This window comes from Ctenopharyngodon idella, chromosome 3 (genome assembly GCF_019924925.1).
Source record: "Ctenopharyngodon idella isolate HZGC_01 chromosome 3, HZGC01, whole genome shotgun sequence".
In the NCBI taxonomy this organism is placed as follows: Eukaryota; Metazoa; Chordata; class Actinopteri; order Cypriniformes; family Xenocyprididae; genus Ctenopharyngodon; species Ctenopharyngodon idella.
In genome coordinates this window covers 49,252,243-49,270,925 of record NC_067222.1, presented here as the reverse complement: position 1 = coordinate 49,270,925, position 18,683 = coordinate 49,252,243, and the positions used below count along the sequence as shown (strand labels likewise).

General features: G+C 38.2%; 2 protein-coding genes across 4 annotated transcripts in view; both read left to right on the top strand.

The window, feature by feature from the left end:
- The window catches only part of si:ch211-250m6.7 (patched domain-containing protein 3), a 91,690-nt gene that overhangs the window by 18,270 nt on the left and 54,737 nt on the right, over window positions 1–18,683 (top strand). The window lies entirely within an intron of this gene.
- On the top strand, window positions 1,972–18,630 carry LOC127508716 (probable polyketide synthase 16). Its single transcript, XM_051886971.1, has 7 exons — window positions 1,972–2,891; window positions 4,224–4,325; window positions 4,421–4,574; window positions 5,850–6,010; window positions 6,189–6,395; window positions 11,797–11,978; window positions 12,082–18,630. Exons 2-7 carry the CDS (start codon window positions 4,265–4,267, stop codon window positions 17,647–17,649), a joined length of 6,333 nt encoding a protein of 2,110 aa, XP_051742931.1. The 5' UTR covers window positions 1,972–2,891; window positions 4,224–4,264; the 3' UTR covers window positions 17,650–18,630.

The window sequence follows — 18,683 nt, the reverse complement described above, 5'->3', positions numbered from 1 at the left end:
CCGAATTATTCCTTGGCATTCTCACATAATGAACTGTATTTTTTAAATTGTTTGCATGCTGGAGGTACGCTATTATGTCGTGTGCAGAGTGATGTTAACATTTAACCTAGCTGGTGACAGAAAATGGCACTATCAAAGAGTCTAACACTGTGTCTACACCAGACGTGCGCGATGCGTCAAAAGATAATAGAACCCATTAGAATCAATGATATTGTCTACACTGGATGTGACGTGACACAACACTTCCCGACAGTAAACGGATTCCCTGTTCTGTTCCAAGTGCTTTGCAACGGTCGGTTTGTCGCATTCAGTGTAGACAGCTTTTAGCTGTTGCGGCGTGGTGTAGACACGGTGATAATATTAGACAGCACCACAAGACGAAGATCTATATCAGAACCAACCGCTATCAAAATAATCTGGCTGTGGGCCTGCGGGCCTGCCAAGGACCAGATGATTTTTTTATTATGTCCTGATACGGAAAACCGCGTGATACAATAGGGTGTCCTCACAATTTCACGTGACTGTATATTAGTTTTTTGAAGAAACGTGCATAGTCACATTTTTCTCAAAAACCGTGTGGTTAATCAGTGTTGTTTATGAAGTTATATTTTTGATCAAAGTACAATATTTTCCCAGAAGGACAATTCAAAGCCACACCTTGCCTTTCATCTGTATTGTTAATTAACTTTTATCACTTTCATAGTGTCGCAGTCTCACTTTTTTTTCAGTTTGCCCCACTTTCCACTGTGGAGTTAGTTGTCATGGTTTCTGATTAGTCGTCATTTATTTCAGGTGTGTGTATTGAATTAGACTTGTTTGTATGTATATTTAAGTCCTCTGTGTCTTACTGTTGCCTTCATCATCATGTTCGTGAGTGTTCTACAACACAGCAGTGTGACAGAAGACCGACCCAAAAGGGATTAACGTGGCACTTTATAGAGTGAGTTTTTGGTCTCTGCACAAAAGAACTGTTTTGATTTTGGAGAAGTTGATTTTTTACCCCTTTTACCATCATCCGAATCTGTCGGTTATGTCCCAAATTCTCTGGTCTCGCCCAATCTCCTTCTCCCACCACCTTTCCAAATTACTATTGAGACTACCTTATTTTCGGTTGGTTTTGTTTTGCCCTTTAAGCTCCTGCCCAGTCCCCAATCATTTCTGCCACCCTCCCATCAGTCCCCCAGTTCCACCTCAGCCTCCTCTCAGTGGTGCAGTTAAACCGCTGGACTGCTGGGAGCCTTCAATCCACCTCAACCTGACGCCTCCGATGCTTATGCTCCTTTTACTCTCGATGTCAACAACGACCATCCGGCATTCGGCCTCACCAGGCTTCCTCGGTACGTCGGCTCCACCTGGGTCGGACATCGCGCCACCTTCACCACGGACTTGTGGGCCGTTCGCTGCACTCTGGCCCTCCACCCCTTCTGCTGCGACTAGCTCCGCCCTGGTCGCACACCGGATGAGAAGGTCAGCACCACACCGTGTCTCGGGCAACTCACAGGTATCGCACACGGGACGTGCAAGCTCAATTTTGAATCGACTCCTGATAGAAGAGCTGCACAATGGGTGAGTTTTAACTATTTATTATTTTGGTTTTTATTTTTATTGAATAATAGCTGACTTTTGAACGTTAATCAATGAAAAGTATTTATATTACTTTAAGTCTGTTATTGTTTTGTTGTACCGGTTGTATAGGCAACTATGTTACATAGTAGCAATAGTATTTTTTAACTAGCGTTAACTAGCTAACCCTAGTGAAAATGTTAACCAAACAAGTTATTTGGGTTACAATTTACAATAAGGAAAATGCCGAGTAGGAGTGAAAGGAAGGGCTACATTTATTATACATTTTTTCAAATATGTTTAGACTTTATTCAAGCTGAATAAGAATGTAAAACTAATGTATCTTGCAGCACAAGGTGAAGTCAGTATGTACATTAACGAAAATTTGAGAAAAATATAATATAAATTTAATATAAAACTATGTAAATGGTGTCGCGGCAGGATTTTGAACAACTTCCTGAGTCATAGCTGGAAGCCGCGGACAGACACCGAATGGCGCCGCCAGTGTGCGTACACTCATAGCAAACAATGCATTTGAATTTTAAAGAAGTGGTGCCTCCGGCTACGCGGTGGGCTCTACCTCCAAGGTCGCCATTGCCTCCTGTCGTCGCCATGGTGTCATATGCCTGTCTAAAAGATTCGGAGGAGCCAAAGTTTGCTGCCATTTTAAAAGTTTCAAAGGGGACTAAGGCAATCACAAATTAGTGTACAAATTATGGAGCTAATCGGAACTATTAGTGGGCTGAGAAGGAATTTAGCGGGGCTGAAGGGCCTAATGATGCCCCTGTATTACAGTAGTCTAGTCTTGAGGACTAGTCTGGAAAAAAGCTGTTCTGCAAACTCTGGAAAAATTTTAGTCAAAGGACCAAACACCCAGGTTTTAGAGTTTTTGTTCAATTACAGCTTGATTACAGTCAGAGGGATCCGCCTTACTGTGTTTGTACGTATAGTTAGCCTTGATGCAATACAGGCTTCGTAGTTTTTTTTTTTCGTTGTTTTTTTTAAATAACCTTGAGTTGCTTGGATATAAATCTTTTTCATTAAATAAACCTTTATCCCAGAGTTCCAGGGTATATTGACTTTGCATTCATGTTTATGATACATGTTTATGATACTTTTTAAAGAGGAAGTAAAAGATATTATGCCATGAGCTAACGGGAATTTACAAAAGGTACTAGCAATGGTTACCAGATGAATTAACTGTTGTACTTGTCAATCATTGGCTAATTCTTACATTTACCCCTCCTTTAACTAGCTGTATAAATATTGGGCAGACTTGGTCTCATATAAACATTTTTAAGAAGACAAGACTCTACATGAGTATCCAGGTAAGTCAGAATATTTCACTTGCTTTTTTATTTTCACACTGCCAAAACAATGTTCACTATTTTTGTCTTGTTTTCCAGCACAAATATCTAAACGTTCTTAAATCAAATTACATTTATTTGCAAATAAGCAAAAAGCAAAATGACTTAAGTCTTGTTTTACAAAAAATTTACTGAAAGTAAATCAAAAGGGGAAAAAAGAATATTTATCTGGCAACAACGGCAGAAAACAAAACTTCTTATGCCATTTTGCTTATCAAGTAAATGTATGTTGATTTAGAGATGTTTAGATTTTTTTTCTGGAAAACAAGACAAAAAATACTGAGGAAGAGAATAATTTTTTGCAGTGCACACATTTTTTTATTATTATAATCTCTTCTTTACACACTAACACTCATACCTCTTGCAGACATTACAGATGACCTTATTTTTTTTTTTTTTTTTTTTACAGATTTATTTCTATTTATTCAACAGCACTGACTTCACTATGTCTCCCTTTATTTGTCACAGCTTGGAGACGGTCAACAATCGTAAAACTCAACCCCTTCCCTTACCATTACAGAAACATTATTCTGAGCAAAATACAAAATATAATACAAAAGAAAAACAGTTTAATAGACATTATAGACAGCTTATCAAAAATATGTATTTATTATGCTTAAAATAACAAATATAAAATAGAATAAGAAATATTCTAATAAAAAATATACATAATACAAGTGTATACATACACAGAAGGAGCAATAGTATTAAATGAACACTTGCTATGATCTGAGGGCCTGTTAACATGACACTATTTTCAACTAAAAACCGAAAACTTTGTGTTTTGGCCATTTATTTTCAGAAGAATGGTGTTTTGGGGGCCTGAAAGCACTACTGTTATCGGTTCTGTGTAAACTATAAAAACACAAATTTATATTACATGTTCAGTCTATTCGCGTGAAAGTCACTTACAAAGTGACACTGCCAACTACTAGCCTGGCAGCATAATACAGCATTTTTATTTATTTTTGTGGATGCATATGAATAGGGATCCTTTTTACAGTGTTGTCATCTGTATGCAAAAAACGCAAAGGAAATTTTGGTCCCACTAAAAGCTATTTCTGTATGTACATAATTATGGACAAAATGCTAAAAGTGAATATTTATCTACAATTATAAACAGAAAATTATGTGAATACAAAATTTTTTTGCATTAAAATTCAAGTTCTTACAGCATACATCCTCTTATTTAGAGTGAGAGTACAAACATTTTAAGTCCATTTAAGTGTGTGGCTCTGTTTCTTAGTAATACTGTTTCCTCAATGCCTCAATGTTTGCTTTTGCTGTCTACAGATTGTAAAACCAAATGTATCTGCACACAAAGCATGTGAAACATGATGGATGATAGTGATGTAGAAATCGCTGTCATTGGCATTGGATGCCATTTTCCTGGAGGTAATTTTTTAACAAATTATTGTTTTATTATTTATTCGTGTCATAATTTTTGGCCTAAAGTGTATTCGCATTGACTATCTTCTCATCTGTTTTAGGTGAAGGACTTGAAAACTTCTGGCGAGTCCTCCTTCATGGAGAGAACTGTGCAGTTCAGATACCAAATGACAGGTTTAATCTCTCTCAATGGTACGATCCAGATGAGAAGAAGGCAGGAAAGACATACACAGCAAAGGCGGCACTTATTGATGGGTAAGACTTCAGTTCATTTGCCCTAATAAAAGAAATCAAATGAGTCATGTCTTCTGTTTTTAATAGTGCTGTCAATCAATTAAAAAATTAATCATACAGTTTTTTTGCTATTAATTGCAGATTAATCGCAATTAAAAAACTGAAGCTTGGATATTTACGAGTAAAACAAATTAATGTAAAATCAACACAAAGAAACTATATTTAAATACAAATACTATTGTTTATTATTATTATTATTATTTTTTCATTTGGAACACAAATTCTCTCCTTTATACAACACACCTGACTAAAGATGGTCCCCCATCTTTAGTCAGGATGATTCAGTTCGGCTGAACTCGGGACTAGTGATGCAAAGTCCAATTCATTTCCACGAACCATTTCTTTTCGGACAGTTCAATGAACTGGTTCAAAAAGCAGATTCATAGGTTCCTGACATCATAAATTGTCACTAATATGCATTTCTTTTCTAACTCAGTGTCATGTTATATCAAGGAAACATTCAAATAAAGTCATTTGTGTATACTGAAACATTTAAATAAAAAGTTATTTGTGTGAATGCATATTGGTGATTATTGCCTTTCATTCACTTAAGTTGTGGTCACCGTTTAATTCGCAGATCCTTTATGTCGGATACGACTGACCAATATTGAGTAGTCTACATCTTGGATAAGATTCGCAACTATAGCACACATTTGATGCAATATGTTTTACATGTCTAAAGTAGTAGCCTATATAGAAATAATAAACCAGTCTTATAAACGCATTGATTTCACTTAACAACTTAAAATATAATCTGCATGTACAATAAACCATAGTAAAACATTTTTACATCTCTTTTTTACAACAGAAATGTTTTTGCAGGTTTTAATAAAATGTTATTTAATAACAGTAGTCATAATAAGCATACGTGCTACTTCGGCTGTGCGTCTTGCGTCATCAACCCGGAACTAAAGTTCGATTCAGTTCGATTAGTGAACCAGCTCGACCGATTACTTCCTGAGAGCCGGCTCAAAAGAACAATTTGTTCAAGAATCAAACATCACTACTCAGGACTCGGGTGGCGTGCACATCAAACACACATTAATTTTGACAGCACTAGTTTTTAATCATTTCACTCCTTAATGTTCACTTATGTTTATCAAGATAAAAATGTAACCATATTTAATAAAACAGTAAAGGTCAGTGTCCGAAACACTCCATTTGTGGGATGAATGCTGAGCCCCATCTGTTTGTCCAAAAGCAATAACCCCGTCATTTACCTTTTCTTCTTTGTAGTTTAAATGAGTTCGACAGCAAGTTCTTCGGCATCACTGATGCTGAATTGATCACCATGGACCCTCAGCACAAACTGTTGCTGCAGTGCGCCTACAGGGCCCTAGAGGATGCTGGGATACCAATGGAAAAGGCCAGTGGAACGAGAACAGGAGTATTTTTGGGTAACACAAGTCAAATAATTCATATAATCTTACTGTTAAAGTCTGGGAGAAAGTGTATGTGTGTATTCAGTTATTATTCCCTGAGTATTAATATATGCATGCATTTATAATTGGATGGTAAATGCTTAGGAGCAGTCTGTGGTTAATGTGCTCTGCTTTTGTTTGTTTGATTTTATAGGCCTAATGAACAGAGACTTTGAGCTGGCAAATGTGAGGATTAATCCAAAACACACAGACCACACCAGTGGCACTGGTTCCGCTATGAGTATAGCTGCTAACCGCATCTCATACATATTCAACTTCACTGGCCCCTCACTGTCCATTGACTGTGCCTGCTCCTCATCCCTCGTTTCCCTTCACTTCGCTTGTCAAGCCATAAAACAAGGTAATCTTCACAAATGTACTGTATGTAAAACTTGGGGTTGCATTTTTGCTTTTGTTTACATATAATCTGTACATGTACACACTTTGCACTCTCTGGACAAAATAAACATCTTTTCATATTGCAGATGCATTTATCCAAAGCAATGTGTAAATCAGGAATAGTACAACACCGGTACTATTGTTGATTAATGTATGCACTAGATCAGTGGTACTTACACTAACCCCCAGTTTCATAGACAAGGCTTAAGCTAGTCCTAGACTAAAATGCATGTTTAAGCTGTTTTAACTGAAAGCAACTTGTACTGACATATCTTAGAATATGACAGTGCCATTGTTTTGTCTCAAGATGCACACCAGTAATGTTTTTTTTTCTTGTGTATGTTTATAAAAGCTACTTAAATACCCTAATTGAACTAAGGCCTAATCCTGGCTTAGGCTAAGCCCTGTCTGTGAAACCGGCCCTAAATGTTATTATATTCAAACAGTTACTTTGTGTTATATTTCAATTTATCTTAAGTTGAACATTTCTTTATGCACTTATAAGACTGAAGTGTTTTGTTTTTGGCTGTAAGAATGAACATAGCATTCATCATTTACTCCCGACATCTGAGCCGCTCAAGACGCAGCGGATTAATTTTGTTTTTGAAGGGAATGCTCCCCCGATCTACCTAAATGTGCTTATGTTTGCGCGAATCACTTTACATCAGACTGCTTTCTGAATGAGGGACAGTACAAGGCAGGTTTTGCTAAAAAGTTGTTCCTGAAAAATGGATCAGTACCAACTGTTTGAGATCCAGCTTCACCTCCAGAAGAGAGTATAATTTTTTATTTTTTTTATTTTTAACTGCTCGTGCTCAAAACACGGCGAGTCAGAGCTAGTTGCGTTCAGCGATTAGAGTCGGTGTTTAAATTCTGTGTGTAAGTATTTAAAATTGGTCCAGTCAAAGGAAACAGTCTTTGTGTGTCGAGTTCAGTCTTAGAATGTTTCGGCTAGTCATTAAGTTAAGAGTTAAGCTGAGTTAACAGTCTCAGAGAACATTGTTATGTGGTCATTTCTATTTCGAATCTTCTCGTTGTAATTCATAACCGGTCGTTTATAATGAACAGTGCATTAAGGTGATAGTCTTTTTACAAACTGTGTACATTTTATGTAAAGATAACATGGTAACAGTACATTAAGGTTACCTTTGTAGAGGGTTTATAAAGGTGTTGGTTAATAACTAATAAGTAATTTACAAATGTATTTTAAATCGTTTTTGATCAGTTATAACTGCATAAATAAGAATGGTGACTTTAACACAATACCTGCCAAATAGTTGTTTACAGCCCACAGCAGCATGCCTCACAGAAAAGAGGGGTGGGGTGAACAGTAGCTCATTATCATTTAAAGTGCCATGCAACAAAACGGGTCACTGTGAACAGAGCTGTTCCCTTTCAAGGGAACTTGCGCTGCGGCAAGCGCTTTGGAAACATTCTTGTCTACGTGTCAAACCAATGGTGGACTGTTTACAGCTTACTCAGGGTGGGTCTATGCTAAAACGGCAGTGTCCGTCAAGAGTCGTGGGAGGGGCCTGTGCAAAATTACGTCACTTTGCCAAGAATCTGAGAATGGCTTGATCTAAGAAAGTGCTTTTGATTTATGGGGATTTAAAAAAAAAAAAACACTGGGTGGATTTTTATCATTATAGGGTGGTTGTGTACACACACTGCCAACACACATTTATGTCCAAATACCATGTAAAAGCGAATTTTGTATCCGATGTCCCCTTTAAGCCAGTTGCATTCAGATCTGCCTCCACACAAATATAAAACAATCATGTTTTATAATCCAATCAACAACCGATGGCTAAAATCAAATTCTCCCCTATGTTGTTTTCTTATAAGATAGCCTGCTCACTTGGAAATGCATCATAGTACAGTGATAAAATTTGTTTGAGCAATTTTATTCCAACATTAATTAGGACTCTGGGCCAGGAAAAGCATGTCCAGTGCATTTAGTGTGTACAACATTTTGGTCCTATATTCAAGTAGGATAGGCCAATTGCTGATCACAGGATTAAGATGAAGTTATCAATGGCTGATCAGTTGGAGCCAGTGGTGGACAGTAACAAAGTATTTTTAATTCGTTACTGTACTTAAGTACATTTTTCAAGTATCTGTACTTTACTCAAGTAATTTTTATTTTGAGCAACTTTTACTTTTACTTCACTACATTTCAAAGCATAAAATCGTACTTTTTACTCCACTACATTTCATAAAACATATCGTTACTCCTTATTTTAAAATGAAGAAATCGTCACATGCTCAGAGATGCAAAAGCGGCGTCCAATTCGTGCACGAACTGATTCTTTTCAATCATCCTGTTAAATCGGTTCACAAATCACATCAACAATTCATTCACGAATTGGACTGATTGTATTGCAGCTGTTCTCGAGTCAATAAATCATTGATTCAATGATCCGTTCAGAGCGACTCTCTGGTGAACTGAATTTACAAGTCTGACTGAAAATTAGCCAAGAACTGGAGGATTCTCTGAGTGAGCACACGACTGATGGTGAAAAGTAAGTCAGCCTACTAATGTTGAATTTTAGGATTAATTATTGTAACTGAAAATCATATTTAGGTCACAACTGGGTGATCCGTTTAAGCCCACTGAAATGCTTTAATGCGGACACGTCCACAAGAAGTGTCTACAGATTGCGATCTCGATCCAAACAGATCAAATCACATTTTAAAACTAACTTAGTGCTTCAAATAACGGTTGTATCAATTACATCATTACGGCACTAGGAAGTGACTTAAAATGTATTTGACATTGAATGATTCATTCAAAAGATTTCTTCAAAAACATTGATTCATCCAGTAATGAAACAAGTGAAGTAGTTATGAGTGAGTCATTAAATCATTCATTCAAACCCATTTTTTAAATAATTCAATTAAAAAATAAATCTTTTTAAATAGACTGCAGCAATTCATATTTTGTCCTCTAGTAAATAATTATGCTATTTTGTTTAGTTGTCTGTTCAGAATCGTGGGAGAATTATGATCTCTATTTGAAACAAACAAACAAACAAAAAAATATTGATTCTCATTTTATCCAGAATCGTGCAACTCTTACACAAATTAAAATAACACGTGCACGTTCATCTTCCCCGCTGCTTTAGCAATTTCTTAAAATGTTATGTATTTAGCCCTATATGTTTTGTATTGTTTGTCAACACACATTACATATTATGTATCTGCATCCACTAATCTTCCATCCATACTGACTAGTGCTGGCTATTTGAGATAATTATTTTGAGCAATAGGATTATATAAAATATATAATATAAAATTAAATTACAGTGGGTACGGAAAGTATTCAGACCCCTTAAATTTTTCACTCTTTGTTATATTGCAGCCATTTGCTAAAATCATTTAAGTTCATTTTTTTTCCTCATTAATGTACACACAGCACCCCATATTGACAGAAAAAAATTGTTGACATTTTTGCAGATTTATTAAAAAAGAAAAACTGAAATATCACATGGTCCTAAGTTTTCAGACCCTTTGCTCAGTATTTAGTAGAAGCACCCTTTTGATCTAATACAGCCATGAGTCTTTTTGGGAAAGATGCAACAAGTTTTTCACACCTGGATTTGGGGATCCTCTGCCATTCCTCCTTGCAGATCCTCTCCAGTTCTGTCAGGTTGGATGGTAAACGTTGGTGGACAGCCCCTTTTTAGGTCTCTCCGGAGATGCTCAATTGGGTTTAAGTCAGGGCTCTGGCTGGGCCATTCAAGAACAGTCACGGAGTTGTTGTGAAGCCACTCCTTCGTTATTTTAGCTGTGTGCTTAGGGTCATTGTCTTGTTGGAAGGTAAACCTTCGGCCCAGTCTGACGTCCTGAGCACTCTGGAGAAGGTTTTCGTCCAGGATATACTTGGCCGCATTCATCTTTCCCTCGATTGCAACCAGTTGTCCTGTCCCTGCAGCTGAAAAACACCCCCACAGCATGATGCTGCCACCACCATGCTTCACTGTTGGTACTGTATTGGACAGGTGATGAGCAGTGCCTGGTTTTCTCCACACATACCGCTTAGAATTAAGGCCAAAAAGTTCTATCTTGGTCTCATCAGACCAGAGAATCTTATTTCTCACCATCTTAGCAAACTCAATGCCGGCTTTCATGTGTCTTGCACTGAGGAGAGGCTTCCGTCGGGCCACTCTGCCATAAAGCCCCGACTGGTGGAGGGCTGCAGTGATGGTTGACTTTCTACAACTTTCTCCCATCTCCCGACTGCATCTCTGGAGCTCAGCCACAGTGATCTTTTGGTTCTTCTTTACCTCTCTCACCAAGGCTCTTCTCCCCCGATAGCTCAGTTTGGCCGGACGGCCAGCACTAGGAAGGGTTCTGGTCATCCCAAACATCTTCCATTTAAGGATTATGGAGGCCACTGTGCTCTTAGGAACCTTAAGTGCAGCAGAATTTTTTTTGTAACCTTGGCCAGATCTGTGCCTTGCCACAATTCTGTCTCTGAGCTCTTCAGGCAGTTCCTTTGACCTCATGATTCTCATTTGCTCTGACATGCACTGTGAGCTGTAAGGTCTTATATACAAGGTTTCTTACAAACACAGCTGGACTCAAATGAAGGCGTAGAACCATCTCAAGGATGATCAGAAGAAATGGACAGCACCTGAGTTAAATATATGAGTGTCACAGCAAAGGGTCTGAATACTTAGGACCATGTGATATTTCAGTTTTTCTTTTTTAATAAATCTGCAAAAATGTCAACAATTCTGTGTTTTTCTGTCAATATGGGGTGCTGTGTGTACATTAATGAGGAAAAAAATGAACTTAAATGATTTTAGCAAATGGCTGCAATATAACAAAGAGTGAAAAATTTAAGGGGGTCTGAATGCTTTCCATACCCAGTGTATATAAGTGGCCTATATAAAATTACAAAATAAAAATTCATCAATTAGTATGTTTTTACTTAAGTACATTAAAAAATCAAGTACTGTACTTTCACTCAAGTAAAATTGAAAAGGAGCACTAAATACTTTAACTTGAGTAATATTTTCTAATACATATCTGTATTTTTACTCAAGTACTTGATTTGTGTACTTCGTCCACCACTGGTTGGAGCATCCCTAATTAAAGCTGTTGAAAAATACATTAAACAATCTGTAACTGTAACTGCATAATGTAAGATACCACCATTACTGCATACCAGACAGCAAAAATTGTTTGTGTTATTGTAGCGGTATTATTGTAATCTGAAATTAAGCATGATTTGCCTATTAAAGCACTTATCTGATTTGTGTTTTTAACAGCACCTTTGAGTACACTAATATCTATATCTTCTGTAATGTCTGATGGGCTGTTTTTTTTTTTTTTTTTTTTTTTTTTTAAATCAACAGGAGATTGTGAAATGGCCGTGTGTGGGGGCGTGAGCTGTATTTTGGAGCCACACATTTTTGTGACTCTCTCCAAGGCAAAAATGATCTCCCCTGATGGCACCAGTAAACCTTTCAGCAGCCAAGCAGATGGATATGGAAGAGGTGAAGGCTGTGGGATTGTTCTCCTAAAGCCTCTGAAAAAAGTAAACAAAAATATTGCATCACATAAACATATCATCATCACAACAATGCACCTTATGATAAAGTACTATAACCAAGAAACATAAGTTGTCTGTATTTTGACAGGCTCTTGAGGACCAGGATCACATCTGGGGCATCATTAGCAAAACTGCAGTAAATCAGGATGGCCACAGCGTTAGTCCAATCACCAAACCATCCATGGTACAGCAGGAGGAGCTGCTTAGAAAAATCTACTCAACAGAGACTGACCTGACTAGTGTCCAGTACATTGAGGCTCATGGGACTGGGACTCCAGTTGGAGATCCAATAGAGGCAGGTAGCATCTCAAAAGTCATTGCCAAAGCAAGACCTCAAAAGTCAGGGCCACTCATCATTGGTTCAGTTAAGAGCAATATTGGACACACAGAATCTGCCGCAGGTGCTGCAGGGCTCATAAAGGTTCTCTTGATGATGAAGCATGAAACCATTGTGCCATCATTGTTCTACTCCATTGAAAACTCCAGCATAGACACTGAATCTCTCAATATTAAAATCCCCACCACAGCAGAAAAATGGATCAGTGACTGCAGAGCAGGGAGGTGTGCAGGAATCAATAACTTTGGGTTTGGAGGAACAAATGCACATGCAATTGTCAGACAATATGTGCAGACAAAAAAGACAAAAGCTCAGTTGATTAGCAAATCCCGTCAGTATTTTGTGGTCTCTGCAGCCTCCGAAAAATCCATGAAAAATATTATTGCAGATACGGCAGAACAGATCAGTGCAGGGAAAATATCAGATCTACAGTCTTTACTGTACACATCCGCATGTAGAAGAAGTCACTTGAAACACAAATACAGAAAAGTATTTCAAACATCATCATTGGCAGATCTCCAAGAGAAACTTACTGTTGCTGTGGAGAAAAAGCTTTTACCATCAAAGACAGACTCCAAGCTAGTTTTTGTGTTTTGTGGCAACGGTGTTACATATCAGGGTATGTGCAAGCAGCTCTTAAAACAAGAGCCAGTTTTCAGAGAGGAAATCTTGAAGATTGAAACTCTGTTGCAAAGCTATACAAGTTTGAATCTGATAGAGATGCTGGAAAGTGAATCTGAGAAAAGTACAGAGCTGTCTGATCCAAAGATTGTCCAGCCTCTTCTGTTTGCTATTCAGGTTGCTGTTGTCAAACTTCTGAAACACTGGGGCATCAGGCCTGATGCTGTTTTGGGGCACTCTATTGGAGAAGTTGCTGCAGCTCATTGTTCTGGTTTTCTGTCACTTGAAGATGCAGTGAAAGTCATCCACTATCGCAGTTCTTTGCAAAGCACTGTGACAGGAGGAAAGATGCTGGTAGTCAGTAATATGGCTGTTTCTGAAGTCTTAAAAATTCTCCCATCTTTTTCGGGAAGGGTTTGTCTGGCTGCTTATAACAGCCCTCAGTCATGCACCCTTTCAGGAGATGCAGATGACATTGACAGGTTGCAAAAGAATTTGAGCAACTCAGCCAGTGGAAAAAATTTGTTCCTTCGCATTTTAGATGTACCTGCAGCATACCACAGTCATAAGATGGATCCCATTTTATCCAAAGTGAAACAGAGTATAGGCTCATTGCAGGCACATAATTTGGAGACAGAACTGTTCTCAACAGTGACAGGTGTTAGTGTGTGTTCCTCAGATTTTATTACTGGTGAATATTGGGCAAGGAATATCAGAGAGCCAGTTGAATTCGAACAAGCTGTAAAGTCTGTAGTTAAAAATAAAAGGAATGTGGTATTTGTTGAAATTGGCCCAAGAAGATCTTTGCAGAGGTACATCAATGAGACTCTGGGAAATGAATTCACTGTGATTCCCTCAGTGCAGCCAGATAAAGATCACGAGACAATGCTTGCAGCTGTTTCCAAACTGTTTGAGCTTGGGGTCAAAGTGGACTGGAAAATGTTCTACAAAGGATTTGAGGAAGAACCAATTCCCTACCCACGATACCAGTTTGATGACGTGAAGAGAGATGTCTTCACTTCACGTTTGCAGTCAATCGGTTCCACCGGCAACCATCCAGTAGTTACACAAATGGGTACAGACAGTACAGTGTTCAGCTGTGATTTATCCTTCTCTGAATCAGTGGCCTTCCTGCAGGACCACAAGCACAATGGGGTTGCCATCATTCCTGGTGCATTTTATGCAGAGTTGGGTTTAGCAACTTACATGGCATATGCAAAACCTAAGGTTCCACTAAGTTCTCTGCAGCTCAGCATAACATTCCAGAGTCCATTTGTTTTCACGCAGAATGCCCCAGAAATAAAAGTACAGCTCAGTCCATCTGACCATTTGGCAGATAACACATGTAACTTCAAAATACAGTCTACTTCTGCAGTTTATGCATTTGGCACAGTAGAAGCAAAACAAGGTAGAACACCTGAAGAACAGTTCATTTCAATAGACTGTATTTCCAAAAGATGCAAATTCCACATGATGTCTGGAGAGCTCTACAAACTTCTAAGTCAAACAGGATTTGAGTATGGGTCTGTCTTCAGAAATAAGGCAGATGTTTACTGTGGGGAAGAATTTAGAGAGGCTATATCTGTTGTGAAGGTCCCAAAGGAATTGATGCCTCAATTACATGACTATCACCTTCACCCTGTGATCTTGGATTATCTCATGCAACTTGTTTCTATAACTATAGGACATGACCAAACAGCAAGACCCCAATTTCCTGCACAAATAGGAAGCCTGACTGTATTTGAACCATTGCAAGAGGAGATGGTTGTATATCTGAGAACAGTACATGTGGGAGAAGATGATTTTGACATTTGTGGATGCTTAGCCAACAAACAGGGTAGGGTGTTGGTTGAACTCAGGGATGTGAAGATCCGCATACTAGGGAGCCGTTCCCAAGTACTCAAAGAGTACTTCTTCCATAACAATTTCAGTCTCATCTCTGAAGTTGCCACATTTGATACTCAGATTAAGGCACTTGTCTTTTCTGACAGGGTAGGAATTTCTGAAGCTTTGCAGCAGTACTTGGACCCAACATCTATATACGTGTCCTCCTCAAATAGTAACATACTGTTAGAAGGTGGAGTCAAACTTCTTTTGTCAAAACTGAAAATTTCAAGTGTAAAGAAAAACTTCCAGGACATTTTATTCATGTGGGGTGATTCAGACTTAACCTCTCTCGAATCAGAGAATATCTTGGACAGCATGGCGGGGTGTTGTGAGATCTTCCGAAAGATTGTCAGATATCTCATGGCACTTCATTTCCCAGGTGCTATCAGAGTAATAACCTATAGGTGCTCTGAGAGCTTAGTGGACTTCATCAACCCTGGATTTGTTCTGTCAGGCATGACAAGAGCATGTGCAGCTGAATTGTCAGAACTTTCCTTCCAGCTGATTGACATGGGCTCTCCCACTATTGAAGACATCAAAGCTTTGGTTCAGGTCCTCAGGTCTTACCCCTGTCACAAATATCCAGAGCTAGTAGTGAAGGAAGGCAAAATTCTCAAACCTGAAATCACCCACACACCTTTGCCAACTATGGCAATCTCTTCAAGAAATGTCCATATGTTGCATGATGAAGTCTTTGTCTTGCAAACATCTGACCCATATATAATGACAAATCTGTCAGCAACACAAATGGATAATTCCATTGAACCGAATCAAGGAAAAAACATTGTGCTTCGCCTCAGTAAAATCTGTGTTCATTCATCAGACTACTTTCCAGTCAGCATTTCTGACCTGAATTATGGTCGGACATTGTACTGGAACAAGCACACAACTGAAAACCATAAGCTCTTAGCCCTTGACTTCAGTGGCACTGTCACAGCTGTGGGTAAAGATGTCAGCAAATTTAAAGTTGGTGATCACGTTGTGTCTTGTTACCCTGTGGCTGCCACCTCTAAAGTAGTTCTCCCAGCAGCTGTTTGCTGCAAAGCTAAAAGGCTTTCATTCCTGAATGAAATTCCTTGTGTCTCTTATATGGTACTGGCTTGGAAGATCTTCCATGAGGCTTTACCCAAGGCTAAGCAGCAAATGACACTCGGTATTTTCTCCACTGTTCCTGACTCAGCTTTGATGAATGTGTTAATTGCTATTGCAAATAGATCAGGTTGGAATGTCAGAGTGAGCACGCAGGCTGATCAGCTGTCTTGTGATTTTAGTGAGGTTCTGGGGGCTGTTCTTCTACCTCCTTATAATGTAGAAACTGCTGAAATAGCTAGCAGTGTTAGAGGCATCAAAGACATTGTTCTTGTCTATGACAACCAGACAGAATTTCCATTCAATACTACAACATTCCGTGGTACAAATGAGGAAGTCCACTTCCATGTCCTCCTCATGTCCCAAGTAATGCAAAAAGGGTCTCTGCAAATGCAAATGCCACACATCTACCGTTGGCTGAAATCCATGCATTTGGACAGAAAGTCTTTGTCTTTGGATGCAACAGCTGTTCAAAGAGTAAAATCTCAAGACATCGATCTTTTGTCTGTAAAAGAATCTGAATCTTACTTCACATGCCAGATCCCACCCATTATCATCCTGAACAGTGAAGACAAAAACCAGCTGTCTGACATTCCAGTGATGTCCAAACACAGTCTATTCCAGAAAAATTCTGTCTATATTGTCACAGGTGGTCTAACAGGGTTGGGCTTTGAGACAGTAAAGTTCATTGCTCAGAAAGGAGGAGGGAACATTGTCATTCTGTCTAGAAGAAATCCAGACCCTCAGATGCAACAAGAGTTAAGTCAGGTCAGTAGCCGTTGGGGTTCTGTCATTAAGTGTCTGCCATGTGATGTTTCTGTATCTAAGCAAGTGGACCAGACAATTGTTAATATCGGAAAGCTTTTCCCATCCAGTCCCATCAAAGGGGTATTTCACAGTGCAGTTGTCCTGCATGATGGGCTGATTGATCGTCTTGACAAAACTCTTTATGAGAAAGTCATGAGGCCAAAAGTGAATGGAGTGATTAACCTTCATCGTGCTACCATACAGTGCAATCTGGATTACTTTGTGTGCTATTCCTCCATCTCTGCCTTCATTGGCAATGCCTCACAAACGAATTATGGTGCGGCTAATACATTTATGGATACTTTTTGTCAGTACCGCAGAAATATTGGGCTTTCTGGACAGTCCATTAATTGGGGGGCTTTGAATCTTGGCCTTCTTCTGAACAAATTCCATTTCCAGAAATTTCTGGAAGCAAAGGGAATCATGCTTTTGGAGATTCCAGAAATCTATGAAAGTCTTGAGCAGTGTCTCTTGATCAACAAACCTCAACAGGTTGTATGCAGGTTCAATTTTAAAAACAGCTGGAATAACATCCTTAGTCAGAACAAATCGCTGAGTGTACGCTTGTTTAAAATAACACAGGAAGCCATCATTAAAGCTGGAGTGAATTTATCTAGACCTGAGCAATCTATGACATCATCCTCACCACGTGATTATCTGAAGATCACGATAAGTGAAACAACTGGCGTTGAGATGGATGAGCTAAATGATGATGTTCATCTTTTCGATTTAGGCATTGACTCAATGTTAGCCATGACTCTGCAAAATCTTATCTTCAATGATAGAGGTGTAAATGTCCCTCTAGTGACTCTGCTGGATCCAAATAGCACACTGTCAATGCTCATCAATATACTGGAGCAGAGCAGTGTAGAAGAATATCAGATTGAAGATGAGAGCAATTCCACATACTTATAAAGGTGACTTGTATTTCTCCACATCAGTCTTTTAGTAGCGTCAAAAACAAATAAGATTTTTAGGAAATTCATGAACTTTTGAAGTGAATGGATGTATAGTACTAAGTACTTGATTAATCAATTAATCTAACTTTAGTTAATCCTTCTGAATAAGGTATTTGGCAGATGTTCCAAAGTGACTATATACAACTAAATTCTATTGGTTCTAGGTGGCATTTGTTCTGGATCCCTGCATCCTCTGTATTAACAGCACATGTAATTATGATAAATTAGGTTATGCAGAAAATTCAAACTGTGTACTTAACATTGGTTATCATTGTTTTACACTGTAAAAAGTGATAGCCTGAAATCGTTATCTTAAGGAGCTTTTTTTTTTATTTATTTTTTTTTATCTGATTTAATCCATAAGAATTAGCTTTGTTGGTATAACTTTTTTTTTAGGTTGATTCAGTGATGTTAAATGATATCTTTGACTTGAATCCATCTAGATATTACCATTTTTTTCAGTGCAATTTATGTTTTGTTCATCAGATCACACTAGGTGAACTACAAAACTACAAACACACATTCATCATTTCTTTTCATTTCATTTTCTTTTCTTTTTTTTTATGGTTTATTTTCATTTATAATGCATGAAAAAATACATATACACATAATATTACAACCTTAATCTTTCTTATACAAAAACAAAACAAAACAAAACAAAAAAAAAAGGCAACAGATGACATTGCATTTAGTTTGCAGAAAGAGAAGGTAAATGCTCCAAAAAGGAGCCCCAAATTTTTTCAAAAGTCCTCGGAGATTTCCTAACATTGAAAAGGATTTTCTCAGGGGTGCAGTATGAAATGAGTTCATTGATCCATTGTCGTCTGGATGGGGAGTGAATCGAATTCCAATTCACTAATATACATTTTTTCCCCGCAGTTCCTGCTAACAGTGAAAAATACTTTTTATGATGAGAAGAGCCTAATAAATCAATATTTCCTAATATCCAAATTCTAGGATCTTTACTAATTGGGAAACCTATAATCTTTG